The 21988-nt window shown below is 39.2% G+C and overlaps 2 protein-coding genes across 5 annotated transcripts in view; one reads left to right on the top strand and one right to left on the bottom strand.

Moving 5' to 3' along the window:
* The window catches only part of LOC126354100 (TWiK family of potassium channels protein 7), a 420172-nt gene extending 418432 nt beyond the window's left edge, over positions 1–1740 (bottom strand). The window contains exon 1 of the mRNA XM_050003490.1: positions 1479–1740. Within this exon, the coding sequence (XP_049859447.1) occupies positions 1479–1604 (126 nt within the window). The 5' untranslated portion in view covers positions 1605–1740. The remainder of the gene's footprint in view (positions 1–1478) is intronic.
* A 398-nt stretch (positions 1741–2138) lies between these two features.
* The window catches only part of LOC126354101 (TIP41-like protein), a 63116-nt gene continuing 43266 nt past the window's right edge, over positions 2139–21988 (top strand). The window contains exons 1-4 of one of the 4 annotated variants that reach the window (XM_050003493.1): positions 2139–2590; positions 2681–2829; positions 11947–12126; positions 12202–12421. In XM_050003493.1, coding sequence (XP_049859450.1) covers positions 2576–2590; positions 2681–2829; positions 11947–12126; positions 12202–12421 — 564 coding nt within the window. In that variant the 5' untranslated portion in view covers positions 2139–2575. Of the gene's footprint in view, positions 2830–11946; positions 12127–12201; positions 12422–21988 lie in introns of all 4 variants that reach the window. The other 3 variants (XM_050003492.1, XM_050003491.1, XM_050003494.1) reach the window with 3 other exon arrangements.

Below are 21988 nucleotides of genomic sequence, written 5' to 3' on the forward strand. Positions count from 1 at the left end.
AAAAAAAAAAAAAAAAACAGTATTGTATCTAATACATTTATACTAAAGCATAGTGTCTCAGAAATTTGATTCTACCTCTAAAGTAGTTACCGAGTAATTTAAAACATTTTTATCTGCGAGAACAGGAAGGCGGGAAAACTGGGCGTAGGATTGCGCTGATTAAATAAATGCTACTATCCCACATCTCTAAATACACATATAAAAGTTAAGGTGGTGATTGGCCAGCCAGAGTGCCTATATTTGATCGAAAATGCTGTCTTTTTTTAACAACTAAATATATAATGTTCTGTTGTCCAAATTAGTCACGGAATACTACAGCACCCCCCGGTAACTTGAGCACTATGAGAAGAATCCACACCCAAGACTTCAGACATTTATTTTTTTAGAACAGGACAAATTATTACGCTTTTTATGCTCTAAAGAATATCTGAGAAAAGCTAAATGTTTACCTTCTATCTTTGCTAATAAGCAGTCGGCGATCGTCGACAACATACAGATCTTAGTGTCTCCCTCAGTCCATAGCAATCGCAAAGGTTCTTTCGATGATGAGCACTACTCTAACAAATTATTTCGTATGTGATAAAGCAACTGAGACAACTACTTTCACAGTGTGAATTATGAGTTAGACATTCAATGTGTAAGCACCCCTAACAGTCCTCATTAGCCCCTAAGTGCCGCACTCAGTAAATATGTTACACAGGTAAAAAAAAAACTTTTTGATTGCAAACATGGTTAATGGAGCCTGCATATCGCGTAATATTTTTTGTTGATTTCACTGTAGGCCTAGTTACTTGATGAAACCTGATTAACTGAAGGAAGCGGGAGGATACAAGAAAACGCACGTATTGCCACTTTATGAAACAACTGTCGAAAAAGTGAGTTTTTCCAAGTAAAGAACTTTAATTTTTGATAGAGACATTTTCTGTGCTTTTAATTCATTATCTGGAAAGAGCTAGGTGAATGTCATACCAACATCATCTTCATAACTAACAGCAACAATTGCAAACAAAAATCATCTTAACCGCCTGCAAACACATTGACAACATTTTTCCCCTACTGCTGTTAAGAGATGGATTCCTTATATTAAGAGTACTGTTAATTTCCAAGGGTGGCCAGCATATCGTTGTAATACTTCATAATAGCATATAAATTTAGTTTTCAGAAAATGTTACATTAAAGACAATTGCTGAAATCATTCATTGGCTTGTTGCTAGTCTCAAACTATACCTCCGTCTGCTTGTATAAAAAAATATATATTAACTGCGGTTGTTCTTTACGACAGTGGATACCAAAAAACGTAGGACAATAGCCTGCATTGTAGTAAGAAAAAGGGAAAAAAATCATGTTTACGCTGCGGATGTACGTTCAATATGAGCATGGTAATAATGTTTTAGCTAGACGTCGTGTATATACAAATTATTGTTATAGCTTTCTCGATAAATATCACGAGTAGCATTTAGTAACTTATAGCTACATACCAATCCTCCTGCAGCTGCATACACCATTAGCGCTGCCAAAAGACCCACATGACCAAGAGCCGATTTGAGTCTCTTGTTTCTTGAGGTCTTCCCTCCTTCAGTTTCTTTGTTAACTTCACCAGACATTTCACAAACACTAAAACACACTCATGGTTACGTTGTTGAGCCTGTAGCCCTCCGATCACATCAGTGGACTGTAGCGGAGTGAAGGGTGCACAGCGCTCAGCGCGACCCGGTGCGCCACTAACACTGCTAAGGACGTATTTAGTCCGAACCCGAGGAGCCTAAGGCATTGTTTGGAACAGTAGTTCCTCTGCATATAGTATATATTAGGCTGTTATGATAACTTACATTTAACATTACTGTAATAACATACAAGAATAGTCCTACGATAGGTTGCTACGAAGAAGTTTCATTTGATATTTTTCAGTGCCTTTATGATAGAAATTGGTTTGTATATGATATCGGTCTTACACACTGCAGAAAGTATTTCGGGACTTTGTTTACATTAATGTGTCACGCTAATTGTATTTTTAGGTAATATGTAATACCATTTGCTTGAAATGAAATTCGAACACTCAGCGGGAAAACGTGGTTCAGACAGATGGCAGCACTAGGTGGGCTACTTTCTCATCATAAGAGTCTTTGGCGAAAGACTGGTGTTCTGTTGTATTATCTTTCACCGTGGTGAGACGCCAGCGGCTAGACACTTAAGAGGAAAGACAAGTGAATGTCGAAATGTATTATTTATGTGTATGCTGTTTGTATTTCCCCCCAAAAAATGTAACTGAAAGACAGTTCTGAAGATAGCATAGAAGCTCACTCCGTTAATTGTTCGATTATACGTCTTCAGTGTCATCCTCCACTTTTTTCAGAAACATATGTAGCCTATGATAAGCTAGTGAAGTTTGAAATATTGCGTATCTCCAAATTATGTGCATGCCAGGTATACATGACAGACATAGTATGCAGCAATATGAATGTCTCTTTTTCTCTGTGTGTTTTCCTGAAACCAGATATGTAATCACTCGAAGAAATAGTTTCTTTTTTGTTTTCAGTTAGGTACTTACTTCATCCTGACATTATACTCACTGTTTATGTTTTATTATAAGGCAGGTACCTGAGCAGAATACTTGTAAATGATTGTTTTTAGCAATTAGTGGAAGATCACTTAGAGAAGAAAAATGATTTCCGCATTAAAGGGTGAAATTGACATCCAGAAATTGCCTGTGGATTCAGAGGAACACAAGTTTAATTCATGGAAAGTAAAATACAAGAAAAGTCACATACTCCACTCAAAATGTGTCAATGGACCTTGCGAAGACGATAAAAATAAATGCTTGTTGTGCATGTAAGTTAGTCATATATTCCTGCATGCAGTAGGTAACTACATGGTTAAGTGAATTTGAAGTTTATATTAGTTACATATAAACCTTCATGCCTGTGCTAATGAGGAACTGTTATCATTCATTTATTGGCAATATTGTTGCATTCATTTGAAATGGTATGGAAATACGTGTAAGAAATAGGCTACACTGTTTGTTAGTGCAAATTTTGTTCTCCCTCTACTTTACAGAGGTTTTTTTCCCCCCAGAAACAGTGCTACAGGTGGTACATGTAAACTCTCTCTTTACTGTATGTCTCACACTTTTAACAATTTTTGTTCTGTGATAAATTCATACACACTGAAAAAGGTCTAAGACTGGAATGCAAATTATTTTGATTAACCTGTGAATCCTTCCCTCTTCCCATTCCTTTCTGTTTAATTATGAAACTAACCACATTACACAAATTCCCATGAATTGATCTCACTGATCATCATCTCTCTTCAAAATCAGCAATAAAGTTTAAGTAATATGGATCCCAGTCCAACTACAGTGCTTGAAATGAGCTCTAATGAGAGAGTGATAGGCCCCCTTGAATGTAAGCCTACATGTGTACAGCCAGTGCAACATATTTGGAGCTGTTTAATTTATTGAATGTTGCTGATGACAAAAACAACCTTGTGCTGTGCTGCAGATCACTGTATGTTAGGGATATTTTGCTAGTAATTGCCATATTCACTAGTAATCATTTATTTACTTTTTTAACTTGAGATCTGATTCAGAGATAAATCTTCAATTTCAATGACTATGTTGATTTTTCGGGTGTTATATTTGCTTAAGTTTATCTGCTAGAAAGAACTTTACAAAGGCCCATCGAGGAAATCTAACATGTAGGAACAGCTGAAGTGTGAATCAGTGTTTCACATAGTTTTTAATTAAATTGTGGGGCTGGGAAGGTGTATGTGAGAAAATAAGTGATCAGTTTTTATTGTCAAAAGTAGTAACATATTTGCTCATAATCATACATGCATGGCTCTTCCACACACCTGCATGTGGGTGGCCCATTGTAAACTTTAGCCGAAGAAAGTGTATTAGATGAGATTGTTGGAAGGCTGAATTATTATTAGTGGTTACCCCCATTTGACTATGAAATGTTCATCTTTTGCACTGATTAAAATCTTCCTCACTTACATTTACACTTTAAAAAATACAAAGACAGATGTCAGTTATGAATTAGAATTTTCATTATTGTATTCACTGCATTAGAGTTAGCATTTCATTGGGACATTGTGTAACTCAAAGCACTCATTACAGTTTGCTATCTATATTAATAGGTGTGTAATGTATACAACTAAGTATTTAATCAAGCAATATTATGGTACTATTTTTTGTTCTTGGGAACAGATGAAGTAAAGTAAAATTATCTGTTGAGGAGACATTGAGTTATTGTATGGGGGCAGGGTGAGGTGTGACATGTTAGAGTGGAAGAGAGGCATGGAGAGAGGATGAAAGTGATAGAAAAGTGAAGATATTCAAGTTTCAATTAGAGAAAAAGGAATTATGTTCATACATCCTTATGAGCCTAGTGTATCTGGTATATTCACTGTCTGTTCATTCATTCATTATCTCAGTTGATTCAAAAATCCGTTGTCTCTCTATTTCTTGTGCCTCTATTATGTTAATGTCTGTACTAGAGGACTGGAAGATCTGTGGTGATATCTGGCAGATTGTGTTTGCTATAACAGGTGAATTCATGTCTCAGATTTAACTTGTACATTGAAACTTATAACAGATATGTGTTCATTGTTTAATAAATATTGTATTGCATACCAGCTGACATACTTGAGTTGTGTTTCTCAACTTTGTTGCAACTGGGAGGAAGAACATGTATTGTTTGTGTAGTAGCTCATTTTAATGCTCATGTGTTTGGAACTGGGTGGCAGTGAGTGACCAGACATACAGTGAATATAACATGATATAACCGACTGCTTTATGCATTATGTGATTTGATGTTTGTTTGGTTCTGTTGTCTACTTGGCATCAAGAAAAATATTCAGTATGAGTCTACTTGGACCAGGGACATAATGTTAATGCCTGCTGCCATGTCACCTTTGCATGCATATAGTCATAGTTTTGTTGTTAGTCAGTAAAGCCAACGAATGTGAAAGCAGAAACCAGCTGGTTGTGGTGACAGACTGACCTGTAGCTTAGCCCATTTGGAAAAATCTCCACTGGTATCAGGTTACGGTTGCCATGTTGATTATGGTGTTTGTCACATTTTCTATGTTACTGGTCAGTTCTGATGACTCGTATCAAATATTCCTCTTTATTCACTTTCATGTTGTACAAATAGTGCACCGAGTAACATAGGACAAGCCTGATGGAATAATACAGTATTACCTGAGCATTTTGCTTATCACATACTGTGTATACTATTTGACTTACTCTCTAAATTGGAGTGCATAAAGCAGAATAAGTGGCACTACACAAATTTATCCTATTTACTTAAATTTACATTTTATCATCATAATTTAAATTTAAATACAATATTTTTATTTTGATGCCATAAGTTAAAGTACCTGTCTTTTTTTTTCTTTTAGTAGTGTACTTCTACCTAAACAGTTTCCTCAATTGGAAAAGCCAGGATGGAATAATCACAACATTATGGAAAAGAATACATTGCTAATCACCATACAGTGGAGATGCTGAGTTGCAGATGTCCACAACAAAAATGACTGTGAAACAAGTAAGTTAGCTTTCAGGAGTGTGTGTGTGTGTGTGTGTGTGTGTGTGTGTGTGTGTGTGTGTGTGTGTGTGTTAATTCGGATGAAGGCCTTTTGTCTGAAAGCTAACTTATTTGTTTAATAGTTTTTCCCGTATCTGTTACTGAACATCACTATATGGTGAGTAGCAATCTATCCTTTTATTTCTTTCCACTCCCTGGTTTGGAATGACTCCTTCCACCTCCCTTAAAACCCACATCCTTCCGTCTTTCCCTCTCCTTCCCTCTTTCCTGATGAAGCAACCTTGGGTTGCAAAAGCTCGAAATTTGTGTCTGTGTGATTTTATTGTCTCCTATCAACATACTAACGCTTTCGTTTGGTAAGTGACAGCATATTTGTTTTTAGATATATCCTTTTATTTGTAATATTGCCATAATTTCCTCCATGCTTATACTAAGGGATACCTTATAACTCTAAGGCCTTATTCATTTTATGAAAAGATTGATATTTGATGATGTTTCTATTTTTCTTTTGAATACCTGTACATTATTAATTTCCTCTTTTTTCGGTGGGTACTTTATTGTGTACTTTTATATCTGACTTGGTAGCCCCCTTGTGTAGTTTAATAAGTATTGCATTTCCTTCGTGGAAATTTTTCACCTGTATTGTCATGGTTGTGAATCTCACACCTTGTCTAAAATAATTCCCTGCTGTTGGCTGCAAACATAAGTGAGTGTATATATTGACCTGAAACAGTAAATATTCTGAAAGACTTGAAGAGACCCATGCAGGATTTTGCTTAGAGACCCCATATATTAATGTCACTGCTTGCTTTTGGGGTTTAAAAACTTTTTCAACAGGAGACTATAGAAGGGAGATACCATATGCAAAATAAAATACCAGTATTACTTCTTTGTCAACAAAGTGAGAAATGGCTCTCACTGCAATGTCCCATCCTTATGCCTAGCAGTTTTGAATGTAAAGTTCCAGTAATTTTGTGAGTATTGATATTCATTTCAGAGACATGAAGTTATTTATTTTTTGCATGAAACATTAAATTATTAGTTTTTGAAAAAAAAATAGGATTAAGCTATTTGCAGTGAACTATATGTACACTTGGATAGTGACTGTCAGGGCTTTATCCTGCTTTGTGGAGTTGGATCACCAGCAAACGTTACTATTTTTGCTGTGTTTTTAAATGCAATTGGTAGATCGTTAAGGTAGATCAGAAAAATCAGTGGCACAAAAATGAAGTCGTGGGTGACTCTATTTTACATTTCCCCTGTCTGAGTTTGTTACACTTGCCTCCATTACAACAGTTCTTTGTTTTCTGTTGTGTAAATAAGATACTAGCCAGGTCAAAAATTTGTCTTTGGTGCCACAGTATCAGTATGTTATGATCTACCCAGTAAAATGGCTTAGTGAGGTCACAAAAGACCTCTGTTGAGTATCTTCTGAAATTTAGTTCACCTACAATTTCATGTGTTAGGATAAATTAATATAGCTCTCTCTGTGGAAAATCTGTTATAAAATCTGAACTGTATATCTGTCAGTAAACCATTTTGTGTAATGTAGATGCAAGTCTTATGACTCAATATCCTATCTCAGTAGAGAGGTGGGCTGATAATTGAGTATTACATTCTTCTCTCCATCTTTGTGGACTGTCATCACCATCACATGTGTCAGCCTCCAAAAGTATGTTTCTTTTTGTCTCAGTTATTATGATTCCAAATGGTTTTTACATCATTGTTTGACCAGAAAATTTTTTGTGCACAATGTATGTGTCTGGTCTTCCTGATTATGCATGTTAGAATTTTACAGCATTTCTTGTTATTTCATTACTTGATTTATACAATTTCTCTCTCTCTTTTTGACATGTGTTATTTTAACAGCAGTTGTTAACCACTCTTTCCTTACTCTGCAGGGTGGTTTGATTGTACGCTTCAAAGTGTTTGAAAAATAAGTTCAAGGCTGAAATGAATTTCTCATTCACTTTGTCTACCTGGTACACTTCCTTCCACTATCTCTGATGTAAAATATTTGCAAATAATTCTGATGTGAAATATTTGCAGACAAGGTAGTAGATTCAGTAATTATGATTCTATGTTCAACTTGGATGTGGCCATTTACTGTTTTCTGTTGGCAAGATTTAAAGTTGTAATTTGGCCATCATAATGAGACACAACCATTTATTGCAGCCTTTCCCTGCAATCTGTTGGGCCCAGTAACAAATTACTAGTTACTGTCTTCCTGTGGCCCCATAATCTTGTTGGGAATTAGATCATAGGGAGTAGATTGAAAGTAGACAATAATAATAATTCCATTTTTTTTTAAAAAATTTATGATTTGAAAGAAGATTAATGTTAAAATTGTCACACACAATAATCTTGCTGTTATTGCTATGAAGTTTTCATGTTTAAAAATTATTTTGCATACATTTGAAAAATAAGACGTCAAACTTTCTTCCTTTGTAATAAATAATACATTTTCATTACCAAAAAAATTTTGAGCTGATAGATTTCAGATCGTGTGCCCCGCAAGCCTTAAAAGATCCATGTTTTCATGTGAACTTAATACATTTTCATAGTTAAATTTTTAATTTTAGAACACTTTCACCAGGTTGACTGTTACAGAAAAAGTATAATGATTCAGTAGCAACACACATTTATTTCCTGACAATGAAAAACATGAAATATCACACCCAAGTTATCAACTTAACATTGGATGGTTTTGATGTACCATACACCAATGTTTTCTGCAGTCTATGAAATTTTCCGGGGCATATATTCCCCACTACGTACGAATTATGTACAAACCTGCAGAATGACTGTGGTGCATATAATGTTTCAAAAAAAAAAAAAAAAAAAAAAGTCTGTAATGTAAAAAAACAACATAGTTATTTGAGACATTCTTGGACTGAAGGAGGTGGTGGTTTGATGTAATTTTTGTGAAACACATGCCACTCCATGTGTTTACCCTCAGCATTCTGTATATGAACCCCATGGTCCGTAGTATTTTTCTCAAAGGCCCAGAAGCATCTTGCTACATACTAGCACTAGACAGATGCGAGATGTGGACATCACAATACTCAAAACTACCTATTACTTTAGTAGTACATATGTATCCACCTCTCTCTCTCTCTCTCTCTCTCTCTCTCTCTCTCTCTCTCTCTCTCTCTCACACACACACACACACACACACACACACACACACACACACACACACACACACACTCACTCACTTCTTTTATTTTGTTGAAATATTTTGAAACAATGTCAAATATCTGTTGTACAGGTTTCTTAATAGTACATTTTACATGAGCAGTGACTGCTGCCCAATGCAGGAGCCTTGAACTTAATCTCTTCTCCTTCTCTTCTGTCACTCTCCCTGTGGTGCTTTTTCACTTTTAAAGTGTCATGCTCCACCTTATTTTGCACTCACCCCACCCTCATGCCACACCCGATGGCACTTCTCCATAACAGGCCATTTCATTTCATCTGTTTTCGGTCTAAAAATAGCATGATAATATTGCTTGAACACATGGTCAGATTGTAAATTACGTACTTATCCATAGAAATAGCAAATTGTAATGAATTATTAAAGCTGCAGAGTTGGGTAATAAACATACCATATCAAATGCAATGCATGTAAAAAAAAAAAAAAAAAAAAAAAAAAAAAAAAAAAAAAAAAAAAAAAAACAGCTGCAAATTCTCTGTGTAATTTTCTTTTATCTCATTAGTTTATGCAAATGAAATTTGCTACTTTAATCCATTCTGAATCACAAATTAGTGTCACTTGAATAATATAGTTGAGTTATAAACATGTTAGGTTATTTTAAGTGTAAGTGCAAATGCAGAAGTTTTTCATTAATCTAGAAGAGAAACTCATAATGTCCAAATTAAGGTACCCACAAATAATACATCATTTGTTTGTTAATCTCATTTGAGATGCTTTTTCTTGTAAAATTATCATCTGTCATTTATTTTGTATTTAAGTGACAAATCAAAGCAGATGTAAAGGCCAAAAGAGTCAGTTTCATCCTTGAAAGAGAGGGTGGTGTTCTGGAACACGTTGCACTTTATGAAAAAGTAATAATATGATTGAAGACAGTGTATTTTGTTTCAGGAACAGGTATTATGTGGCACTAATATACTTGACACTTGAACTTTAATCTTCCATGTTACTAAAATGAGTACAGCAATCATCTTTTAATAGTGTTTCTTTTGTCACAACATAATATTTCATATGCCTATTTCTGCCCAAATTGTCTTCAGGATGACAGAACATATCGTTATCCAGCACATTCTTTTTTTAAATTGACTGAGTTGTGGTACTGTGATATGCTTGGACCCCAAATCAACGTAACGTTTTCAATTTTTATGGGCATTTCTTATGTGTTAACAGAAAAATACATCTCTCTCCAAATTTCAAATCTCATGCTACTTAATATATTCTTCCTCCTACTTTTTCAGCCATCATCACATTTCTGTTCCCAACATCATGTAATATGTTGCATTATCTTCCAGCCAATATAATGCATATAAATTACAAATGAGTGTTTAAAATATGAAATGAGTGTTATGAAACATTCACTTGAATTTAAGAATATGTACAAATGGAAATGGTTGTGCTTCTGTCATAATGTACTACTTGTCCTCCATACATGTTCTGGTATTTGACTAGGACTGATTTGATGTGATTCAGAGGTTTAATCTCTCTCTCTCTCTCTCTCTCTCTCTCTCTCTCTCTCTCTCTCTCTCTCTCTCTCTCTCTCTGTTGGTAGCACAGTATGCAATATTTTTCCTCTCATTGTTACACTTGTTCACATTGTTGTGGGATGGAGATATTGTCGGACAGGTATAATCACAGGCAGTGATGGACGACAGGAAACACAGTACGTATGTCATAGAGGTGTAGTGGTATATGAATAATGAGAAATGGTACAGACTTAACCATGTGGGATAACAGGGTAAAAGACATAAATAATGTTCAGTTTTGCCACGGGTTAGGCTCGAAACATAAAGTTTGATATTTGACTCTTAGTAGGGAATATGCTCTCCTTGGGAAATAATGGACATTTTGTACCAGTTGTTTATGCTGGATACAAAACCAGTGTGGACTCCTTGTGGAATATTGTCCGACTCCTCTCTCAAGGCAGTTTTCAGTTCTTGCAAGATTCAGGGAGTGTGTGTTCATAGAAAAACACATCTGCCAAGAGCATCCCCGGCACACACTACAGGGTTTAGGTCCAGTTAGTATGTAAGCCATTCCATATGTTCGATATCTTCACTTTCCCGTGTCTCATATACCTCAACAGTGCTATGTGGGCAGGTATTGTCATACATAAACAGAAAGTTGGTACCTACCGCAGTCCTAAACAGACATATATAATCCAGGAATAATCTCCTTGCAGTACCACTCTGCTGCTGTAACAGAACCTCACACGAAGATACCCAGCAATGTTCGCCAATTCTGCATAATGCCTTCCCACACCATAACACCTAGGCCTTACTGATGATGATCATAAAAATTTTGTGGTACATAATGTGTTCCTCTCTCTCTACACTCTTACTAGTGGTGAGAAGCAATTGCCACAGTGAAATTGGATTTGTTGGAGACCATCACTCTGGACGTCTGTTGCTGGCGTCAACCATCTTGCTCCCTACACCAAAAAATTCTTTTTCAATCATTGCGTAATTGAAGGGGGATGCATTTAACAGTCTTGCAAGCATACAAACCAGCCTTATTTAATCACCCCAAAATGGTTCTGGCAGAGACATACATACCAGTAGTGGTTGCAAGCTCTGTAGTGATCTACCTTAGAATGAGATGACTGTTTCTTTTCTCTAGTAGAGCTACATATCTATCCTCATATGGTATAGTTATCCATTTACAATAACCAGCGTGCTTTCGCATAGCATTTCCACCTTCAGGAGCCTTTTTAATTGTGAACTGACACATTTGGACACACACTGTACTGTGTCCACAATAGTGACACTTGACCAGCTTCGAGCTGTCCGGTTGCTCATCCAGGATCTGTTGCTGTATCACACCGAATGTTGCATTAATTCCACAACAACCTTTGTTAAGCACCATACTGTATGAACTGTGGAATGAATACAGAGCATTCATGCACAGGCTTCATTACAGTTAACACATCATGCCTTGTACATTTCCTTTTCTATCATTGGTTGAGTGTTCCATAACAACTGCCAGTTGTGGCATATCAGTTTGCATTTGTTTCGTGGCAAGTGTCAGTTTTTCCTTAGCAGTTGTCAAGCAGTGTATTTTCCTTCAGAATGTTGTTCAGAGATTTATTAGTCTGAATTTTTCTAGTTCTAAAGACAATGTCACATTCTCCGACCTAGAGCATTGGTAACAGTTTGCATAAATAAAACTGAATAAATGTTGTCTTCACAGTTACAACAGTGAACTAGAACTTCCACATTTACCTGACATGGTGTTCCCCAACAATGTGATGGTTTTACAGCACGATAACGGTTGTGGAATAGAGTTCAATGCCTTGGATGCTCTGCGAAGAGTCAGTAATGGAAAATTATCTTTGAAAGTTGCCTGTTCTGAGGAATGGAAGGAATCAAGGTATAAATTTCACTTGAGTTAGTTAATTTAAAGTACCTTTCTATTGTAGAGAAAAATGTTTATTTTTTTATGTAGACAGGAGCATGGAAACCTTGATGAAGTTAAGCCATTTGACTGGACATTCACCACGGACTATATGGGCACATTGTTGGGAAATTTTATTGTGAGACAAACAGATGAGAGGATAAATATTGAGAAACTACGGCAAAGGGAGCAAATATTATTTTATAATGATCTCACATTATTTGAAGACGAGTTACATGATAATGGCATTGCAGTTTGCTCAGTGAAAGTGGTAAGTATGAAATGTTATTACTCAAAATTAAACTTTTATTTTACCATCTATTTCGATGTAACTGTCATCAAGGAGTGTGACTGAATGAAATTTAAAATGATTCGACACCAGAAATGGTCATCAAGCAACAGTCACTAAAACAACTGGTTTAGTGTCTTTCACTTTACAATGTTTTGTGGTGTCAAACATTTTTATTTGACTAATTGGATTAGAAAGTAATTTAGGAAGTGTACTATTGAAACTGATATCCACTGTATTACATTCAAAAACACTCAAAAATAAATCGTAAAATCTCAAGTGTGTGTGACTGAATAGTTTTTATTATGGGCACATGTTGAAATAAAGGAAAAGGAAACAACCCTGGACTTTGTGACAGTCAGAGGAGGCCACCAGAACTGCAAGATTGAGAAGGGGCCATTAACACAACCCCACTGTGGGCCCAGGGGTTAAAATAGGCCCGAGGTATTCCTGTCTGTCATAAGAGGCAACTAAAAGAAGTCTCACACTTTTTGGCCCTGTAAGTTCAGGTCCCATTTTATGGTCTGACCTGCCACTTTCCAAATTCTACAAAAGTGTAGGCCGTATGGGGAAGGACACCTTACATGGTGCACGAGTTATCCATACTGCCCTTAGATTCGATCTCCTGAACCTCTTGCATGAATTTGCATCTCCACCTGCAATTCAGCTATTTGGACAAGGACACTTTCTGGGTATGTCGTCTTCTTCCATTGTCTGCTGTCCTCTTTTGTCCCCATGACAATATTGGATTTCTCTACACCCAATATCCAGCATGGTAGCCAGTCCACTGTGGTGGAGCCATCATGTACCCATTTGGTAGTAGCCCCCTGACAACACAGGGATCACACTGCTGATGCCTGAGCTGTAAACTCCCCATGTATGCCAAGGAGTAGATGCCTGTCTTCCTGGGACATCGGGACTCCCAGCAGTGCCCATCATGTCAGGTGGCCTGTGCTGTGGCTGGGTGGTACCTGTGGGGAGAGCCCCTGACTGGAGTGGGTAGTATCAGGGCAGATGATCCACAATGAAGCAGGCGCCATCTCTTGCTGGTGACCGTAGGGTTCCAGCAGTCTCTAAGAAAAGCAAGATCGAGTACAATGCTGACAGATATGACCATAAATCGTTTCCCTCCCTCACTACACCGTGGGAGGAACGTAGGGCTACAGAAAGAAGAGAGCCATATTCGCCTCGGTATTTAGTCTGTAGCAGAATGGACGAGAACTCCTTTCTACCTACAAAGCCTCAATTTTTTGTTGAACGTCTTGAGGATAAGTTTGGGGAAGTGACAGCACTATCCAAGATGAGAAGCAGAGCAGTCTTGATTCAGACAGTATTCCCAACCTAATCTCAGATGTTACTCGTTGGGTGATATTCCTGTTTCCGCCATTCCTTGTGGAAGCCTCAACATGGTCCAGGGGATTAATTTCCATCACGACATCCTCTTGCAGTCTGATGACGAGCTCTGCACCAATCTAGTACAGCGGGGTGTTCATTTCATCCTGCACATTTACAGGGGACCCAAAGACAACAGGGTTGCTACCGGTACCTTCATCTTGGCATTTAATGGTTATACATTGCATGAGAAGGTCAAGGTGATGGTTAACTGCTGTGATGTTAAACCATACGTTCCTCCCCCTACGTGGTGTTTTAAGTGCTGTAAACTCGGGTTCATGTCTTTCCAATGCACTTCCAGTGTCACATGTCAAGACTGCGGACATCCACTGCATCCAGATACTCCATGTGCACCTCTTCCCACTTGTATCAATTGTTGGTAGCAGCACACCCCCTGCTCACCAGACTGCATAGTACTCCAAAAGGAGTGGAAAATCGTGGAGTACAAGACCCTGGACCAGTTGACCAAGAGGCTAAACGTAAATCTGAGTGATTACACCCTGTTTCATTAACAACCACATATGCTGTAGCTACATTACCATCGCTGTCACATTCACCAGTCGTACCACACACTGTGCCACAAACAGTGGGCCCTCCGGGCCTCCAAAATACATCCGCCCTCTTGGTAGTAGGGGGAAAATCTCCTTCTGTTGCTCCCAAAGTACCTACTTTGTGAGCAAGGCCACCCCCCCCCCCCCCCAAACACAGGGGACATCGGTCCCCTCCTTCCAGCCAGAGAAGCAACAGCCTCCTCTGGCTCCTCTTGTGCAGAAGGGGTCCTTTGGGACCCTATCTCCCCAGGTCTCCACTAATGCCACAGCGGACACTCATCTGTGGCTAAAGTAGCCAAAAGCTGCTGGATGAAGAGCTTCATGGTCTGAAGCTACTTCAGAGAAGTCCTCCCAGCAAGCCCCTAAAGAGAAGTGAGAGGACAAGCAAACAAAGAAGTCTGCTAAGAAAAAGGACCCTCCGGTGGCTCCAACACTACCACTCCCTACCAGTTCTACACCTTCGGATGAGGTGGAGATCTCAGCATCACCTGAGGACCTGGATCTCACTGATGCCTCATCCACAGTAAGAATGGATACAAATACTCAATCGGTGGCAGCAGGTGACCCTGAGGCATAACCTTCCTCCTAGTATGCTTCATGCTTTCCCATCTTCATGATAACATCATCCTCCAGTGGAATTGCTCTGGTTTTTTCCACCACCTGGGTGAGCTACGGTAACTGTTAAGCTGTACACCTGCTTCTGCATTGCCCTCTGAGACACCTGGTTCCTGGCAATGCGGACCCCTGCCCTCTGCGGCTATAGGGGATATTACAGGAACTGTAGAGACTAAAATAGTGTCTGTCTTGAACTCAGTATGCAGTGAACCTGTGCCCCTTCAAACCCCTCTTGATGCTGTGGCTGTCAGGATAAGGTCAACACAGGAAATAACTGCCTGCAGTCTATATCTTCTTCCAGATGGTGCAGTACCCCTAAATGCATTGGCTACACTGATTCATCAGCTCCCTAAACCTTTCCTACTTTTGGGAGATTTTAATGCCCATAACTCCTTGTGGCGTGGCACAGTACTTACTAGCCGAGGTAGAGATGTTCAAACATTCAACTCAACCTCAGCCTCGTAAATACTGGGGCCCCGTACATTTCAGTGTGGCTCATGACACTTACTCGGTCATTGATTTATCCCTCTGCAGCCCAGGACTTCTCCCATCTGTTCACTGGAGAGCACACAATGACTTGTGTGGGAGTGACCACTTTCCCATCTTCCTGCCACTCCCCCAGTGCCATTCAGCTGGATGTCGACCAAGATGGGCTTTAAACAAGACAGACTGAGAAGCTTTTACCTTTGCTGTCGTGGTTGAATCTCCCCCACATGGTACCATCAATGTGGTAGTAGAGTGGGTCACTAGAACGATTGTTTCTGCAGGGGAAAACACGATCCCGTATTCTTTAGGGTGACCCCAGCAAAAGTGTGTGCCATGGTGATCACTGGAAATCTCTGAGGCCATTAAAGAATGTTGCTGAGCTCTACAGCAACATATGCGGCACGCTTCCCAAGAGCACCTAATAGCTTTTAAACCGCTCCGTTACTGCGTTCACCAGCTTATAAAAAGACGAAAGCAGGAATGTTGGGACAGGTATGTCTCAACCATTGGGTGCCATATGTCATCTTCCAAAATTCTGGATGAAGATCAGACGTGTTTGTGGGTACCAGACCCCGACAGGTGTCACTGGCATTAACATCAATGGTGTGTTATCTGCCAATGCAAACGCAATTGCCAAGCACTTTCCTGAGCACTGTGATCGAGCCTCCATGTCGGAGAATTATCCCCCAGCATTTTCCACCCTCGAACCCCTCTTGTTTACTGAATATCACAGTGAACCCTATAATGCTAGATTTACAGAGTGAGAACTCCTCAGTGTCCCTGCATGTTGCCCCGACGCAGCTCCTGGGCCAGATCGGATCCACAGTCATATGAACAAACACCTCTCACCCCACTACAAGTAACATCTCCTTGTCATCTTCAACCAGATCTGGTGCAGTGTCATCTTTCCATCACACTGGCGAGAGAGCACCATCATTCCATTACTCAAACCCGGCAAATAGGTGCATTGATGTGGATAGCTATTGGCCCATCAGCCTCTCCAACGCTCTTTGTAAGCTGTTAAAACGTATGGTAAGTTCGTGGTTTTAGTTTCTGCTGAAGTCCCATGGCCTACTGGCTCCATGCCAGGCAGTTTCCGCCAGGGTTGCTCTACCACTGATAATCTTGTTTCCCTCAAGTTTGCCATACGAACAGCCTTTTCCAGATGCCAACACCTGGTTGCAGTCATTTTTGATTTATGAAAAGCTTACAACCCGACCTAGCGACATCGTATCCTTGCCACATTATATGAGTGGGGTCTTACCCGATTTTTATCCAAAATGTCCTATCGCTTCGTACTTTCCATGTCCAAGTTGGTGCCTCCCGTAGTTCCAGGAGAATGGGGCTTTCGCAGGTCTCTGTATTGAGTGTATCTCTATTTTTAGTGGCCATTAACAGTCTAGCAGCAGTTGTTGAAGTGCCCATCTCACTTTCTCTGTATGCAGATGACTTCTGCATTTCGTACTGCTCCCCCAGTACTGGTGTTGCTGAGTGGCGCCTACAGGGAGCCATCCACAAGGCGCAGTCATGGGCTCTAGCCCTTGGCTTCCAGTTTTCAGCCATGAAGTTGTGTGTTATTCACTTCTGTCGGCATCGTACCATTCATCCGGAACCAGAACTTTACATTAATGACAATCCACTCACTGTAGTGGAGACATTTTGATTCTTAGGACTGGTTTTTGATGCTTGATGGATGTGCTTTCCTCATCTTGATCATCTGAAGTGGAAGTGCTGGCAGCACCTAAATATCTTCTGCTGCCAGAGCAACACCAACTGGGGTGCAGATTGCTCTACGCTGCTGCAGTACAGAGCCCTCGTTCAACCCCGCCTTGACTGTGGGAGTCTGGTTTATGGTTTGGCAGTGTCCTCAGTGTTGTGTTTACTCAACCCAGTGCATCACTGTGGCATTCAACTGGCAACAGGAGCTTTTAAGATGAGTCCAGTGACCAGTGTCCTGGTGGAGGCCGGAGTTCCTCCATTGAAGGTTAGGTGTGCACAACTGCTCGTCAGTTACATTGCACACACTCATTGTTCTCCAGAGCATCCAAATTACCGTCTTCTTTTCCCACCCACAGCAGTTCGTCTCCTGCATCAGAGGCCCAGGTCAGGTCTTATGATTACGGTTCACGTCCAATCTCTTCTGTCTGAAGTGGAGTCTTTGCCTTTACCACCTATACTCGAGGTCCATTCACGTACACCTCCATGGTGTACACCTAGGCCGAAGCTTCACCTGGACCTTTCATATGGTCCTAAGGACTCAGTTAACCTCGCAGCTCTCCGCTGTCACTTCCTCTCGATTCTTAACATGTACCGGGACCATGAAATGGTTTAAACTGATGGCTCGAAGGTTGATGGTCACTTTAGCTTTGCGTATGTTCATGGTGGACATACTGAACAGCACTCCTTGCCAGATGGCTGCAGTGTTTTCACTGCCAGAGCTGGCGGCCATTTCTCTTGCTCTATAGCACATCTGCTGATGCTCTGGCAAGTCGTTTCTTCTCTGTACTGACTCTTTGCGCAGCCTACAAGCTGTCTACCAGTACTATCCCCGCCATCCTTTGGTAGCAACCATCGAGGAGTCCATGTATGCCCTGGAATGGTCCAGTCATTCTGTGGTGTTTGTGTGGACCCCAGGCAATGTCGGAATCCCAGGAAATGAACTTGCCGACAGGCTACAAGGAAACCGCTCCTGGAGATCGGCATCCCCGTAACTGACCTGTGATGATTATTACGCCGCGAGGTTTTTCAGCTTTAGGAGATGGAATGGCATAATCTCAGTACACACAACAAATAGACATGCTATTAAAGAGACTATGAATGTGTGGAACTCCTCCATGTGGGCCTCTCGCAGAGAATGTGGTTCTCTGCCAGCTCCACATTGGCCGTATGTGGCTAACACATGGCTACCTCCTCGGTTGCGAGGATCCACCTTGGTGTCACTGTGGTTCACACGGGGGGGAGGGGGGGGGGCGGTTATCGTATCATCTGTGGGTGGGCATTTAGCCTTCCTTCTGAGGCCACCACCCTCCCTCTATTTAACTACATTGCACTTTCTTTGCATTTGTTTGTCCTGGTAGTTTTCTTCTCCCTACATGTGTTCATCTTACCTTTCTTTTTGGGGTGGTCATTTTAACGTGTTGCAGAGTGGCCGGCTCATCTTTTATTATTGTGATCAGCCAGCCCATACCATCTGCTCTATGGTTTCCTTCTTCTACTTTTCCTTGTGGTGTATGTTTTCTTTTTAGGTGTGGTTCCCTATTCCTTTTCCCCTTCTACTTTCTCAAAAGTACTTTTGAGAGTTTTTTGTACATTGAGCCTTGCTTGTGTCAGAAAAAAGGGACTGATGATCCTGTAGTTTGGTCCCATTATACCCCAAACCAATCAACCATTAACACAAAACTGCAACAGGAAGAATGTCTTTTTTCATCATCAGTCTATAGAAAAAGAAATGTGGGAGTTGATGTTTACTTTTGAGTATTTGTTAGTTGTCCAACTTCAGTTTTTCTTAATTTATTTGCATTGCCTTTATGTTTAGTTGTGTGTGGATACCAGTGACAATGCTGCTGTTTGCTCGCATTCCTGACAACATTATTTAAATGAATACAAATTATTTATAGTTGTTGTTTTATCATAATAGGTAATAAAGTCATTCAACAACAATCCTCAGGGAAGTTAATGTGCTGAGAACCCAAAAAGCCTCTCAACTTCGAAATGATTTGACAGATAATAATGCGTCCTGAGTAAAATTATTATGACTGTGTGACTATATCATGAGGTTGATTAAATTTTGATTACATCATGACATGGTCACACATCTGTGAGATTTTGCTGAAAGTTGCTCAGCCTTGTGAGCTGTCTTGATATGTGAAATCTGCAGATATAAGTAATCTAATATTAAAATGAAACAGTAATTACTAATTTTTTTTCATCTTTCAGACTTCCCATGTTTTTAGCTTCATTTTGGTCCAATGTTCATTCAAAAATAGGGATTCTTCCTCTGAAGGCACAGCAACTTACTTTTGGTATAAAAATACAGTTAATTTGATGAGCTCTTCACTATTAATTTTTTATAAGTCAAAGTCTGAAATGTGTCTGCGTGGATACGTAATCAGTTGTGGAGAAGACAATATGTATGCAGCTGTAGCTTTCGGTATTTGGATGCAAATGGCTAAGACATTTATTCCTACCATATATTTTTGTTAAAATAAGTATAAATTCAAAATTATATATCATTGTCACAGTACATCAGATTTATTACAACAGAGATTATAAATCTAAAATTCTGAATATATTGAAAACTAAAATGTTAAAAAATAAAGTACATGTAAGTGTTTAGCATTGGAAGTAAGGTTGACTTGGTTGTGTATTACATGCACTTGTGTGTGTGTGTGTGTGTGTGTGTGTGTGTGTGTGTGAAAGAGAGAGAGAGAGAGAGAGAGAGAGAGAGAGAGAGAGAGAGAGAGTTTCAAACAGGAGCCTTTTTAGAGAGAGATAAAGACACATTTCTTTTATTTACAAATTTATTCATCAACAAATCAATGATCTATTCGTAATTATTTTCATGAAACTTCCTGGCAGATTAAAACTTTTTGCTGGACCGAGACTCAAACTTTGGACCTTTGCCTTTCCCGGGCAAATGATCTACCGCTGTAGAGCACTTGCCTGCAAAAGGCAAAAGTCCTGAGTTGAATCTCGGTCCAGCACACAGTTTTAATCTGGCAGGAAGTTTCATATCAGTGCACACTTCACTGCAGAGTGAAAATTTCATTCTGGAAACATCCCCCAGGCTGGGGATGAGCCATTTCTCTGCAATATCCTTTCTCCCAGGAGTGCTAGTTCTGCAGGTTTCGCAGAAGAGCTTCTGTGAAGTTTGGAAGGTAGATGACAAGGTACTGGAGGAAGTAAAGCTGTGAGGACGGGTCGTGAGTCATTCTTTTTAATTAATGAATAAAGAGCCCTAAGCATTCGATCCTATCTAAATTTTGTAGAATTTTTAAATGAAATCATTGCTGAAATTTGTCCTTTTTTTAAAACTGTTTATTCACTTCACAATTGTGATTTTGGCTGTAGAGGCATTTTTGTGTGCAATGTGAAAACTGAAACTAATATAAGATATGAATAACAAAATGCAAAGCATAGTGTGATAACATTTGGTAAACACAATTTAAGAAGCATTACTTTACAACTCCTTTCTATTGGTATTTGAAAATGGCTCTAGAGCTGAAATCGCCACAGTGAAATAAATGAATAATAGCCATGATCTAAATCATGGTATATACTAGAGCGAGTGATGTGAATGTAAGTAAACAAGTGTAAAAACTCATTTACAATGCTGCAAACAAGTATTTGTAGATAATTCGCCAATGTTCACTGCCATTTGTTTATACCCGTGAACAAGAGGGAATAAAGGGAGAAGAATAGAAGAGAATGAGCATAGCATGCAAACTATAGATGCTGCCTATTTTAATTTCTTTTTTATCTATGCAGCAATAATCCTCATGCAGCTTTCACTTGAAAACAACACTACTTACAGCAACAGGTGTGCGCGGGTGCGAATATGCCCAGTAATAATTGTGTTGCAGATAAAAACCTACCTCTGTTGTAGATACCTGTGGATTATCTTTAAACTGTACAAAGTAAATTTTTAACATATTTATTTATTTATTTATTTCACCTGATCAGATTAGGGCCATCAGGCCCTCTCTTACATCGGACCAGTGTTCCACACATGCAGCATTTCACACATCAGAGTTACATCATGACAATAGTTTAAATGAGAATGTTAGCTTACTCTAGTGACAATATGAATAAAGAGTAGTGACTAAGACCTAATTAAGTAAATGCGGCAGTATTTTTACAACAGGTGCTATACATACAGATTATGATAAAAGCAATAATAAAATGTAACGATAAACATGACTAAGACTTAATAAATTAAATGCTGGCAGTATTTTTGCAGCAGGTGCTATACATACAGATTATGATAAAAGCAATAATAAGCAATAATAATAACAGTAAAAAAATCAAATAATAATGACAAATATGAGAAGGATTGGCAATAGTAATGAAGGTTTGTGCAGATGTACATAATATCTTGGTGTGTAAAGTAGGTGTTTACTAGTTTAGCGTGTTTTGGGGAATGGGGATTTAAGGAGGGGGAAAGAGGGAAGTAATGAGGTGAAGTGCATTCATGTACAGAGGAAGGAATTACTGTTGCTTAAGTAGATACGTCATTAACTGTTTTTTGAAGCTGGACATGTTTTTAAGTTCTCTAACATAACAAGGGAGGTTATTCCAGAGTCGGGTTCCCGCTACTGTAAAGGACTTGGACAAGGTGACTGAGCAATGCAGTGGGACGGAGAGGATTTTATTATAATGGGAACATGTGTTTCTGTCATGTTGTTCCGACATGAGTGTTAGGGATGAGGAGAGATATGAGGGACAGTTTACATTTATAAGGCAGTAGATGAGACAGAGTGTATGGAAATCTCTGCGTTTGTCTGCG

The sequence above is a fragment of the Schistocerca gregaria genome, chromosome 3 (assembly GCF_023897955.1).
Source record: "Schistocerca gregaria isolate iqSchGreg1 chromosome 3, iqSchGreg1.2, whole genome shotgun sequence".
Taxonomy (NCBI): Eukaryota; Metazoa; Arthropoda; class Insecta; order Orthoptera; family Acrididae; genus Schistocerca; species Schistocerca gregaria.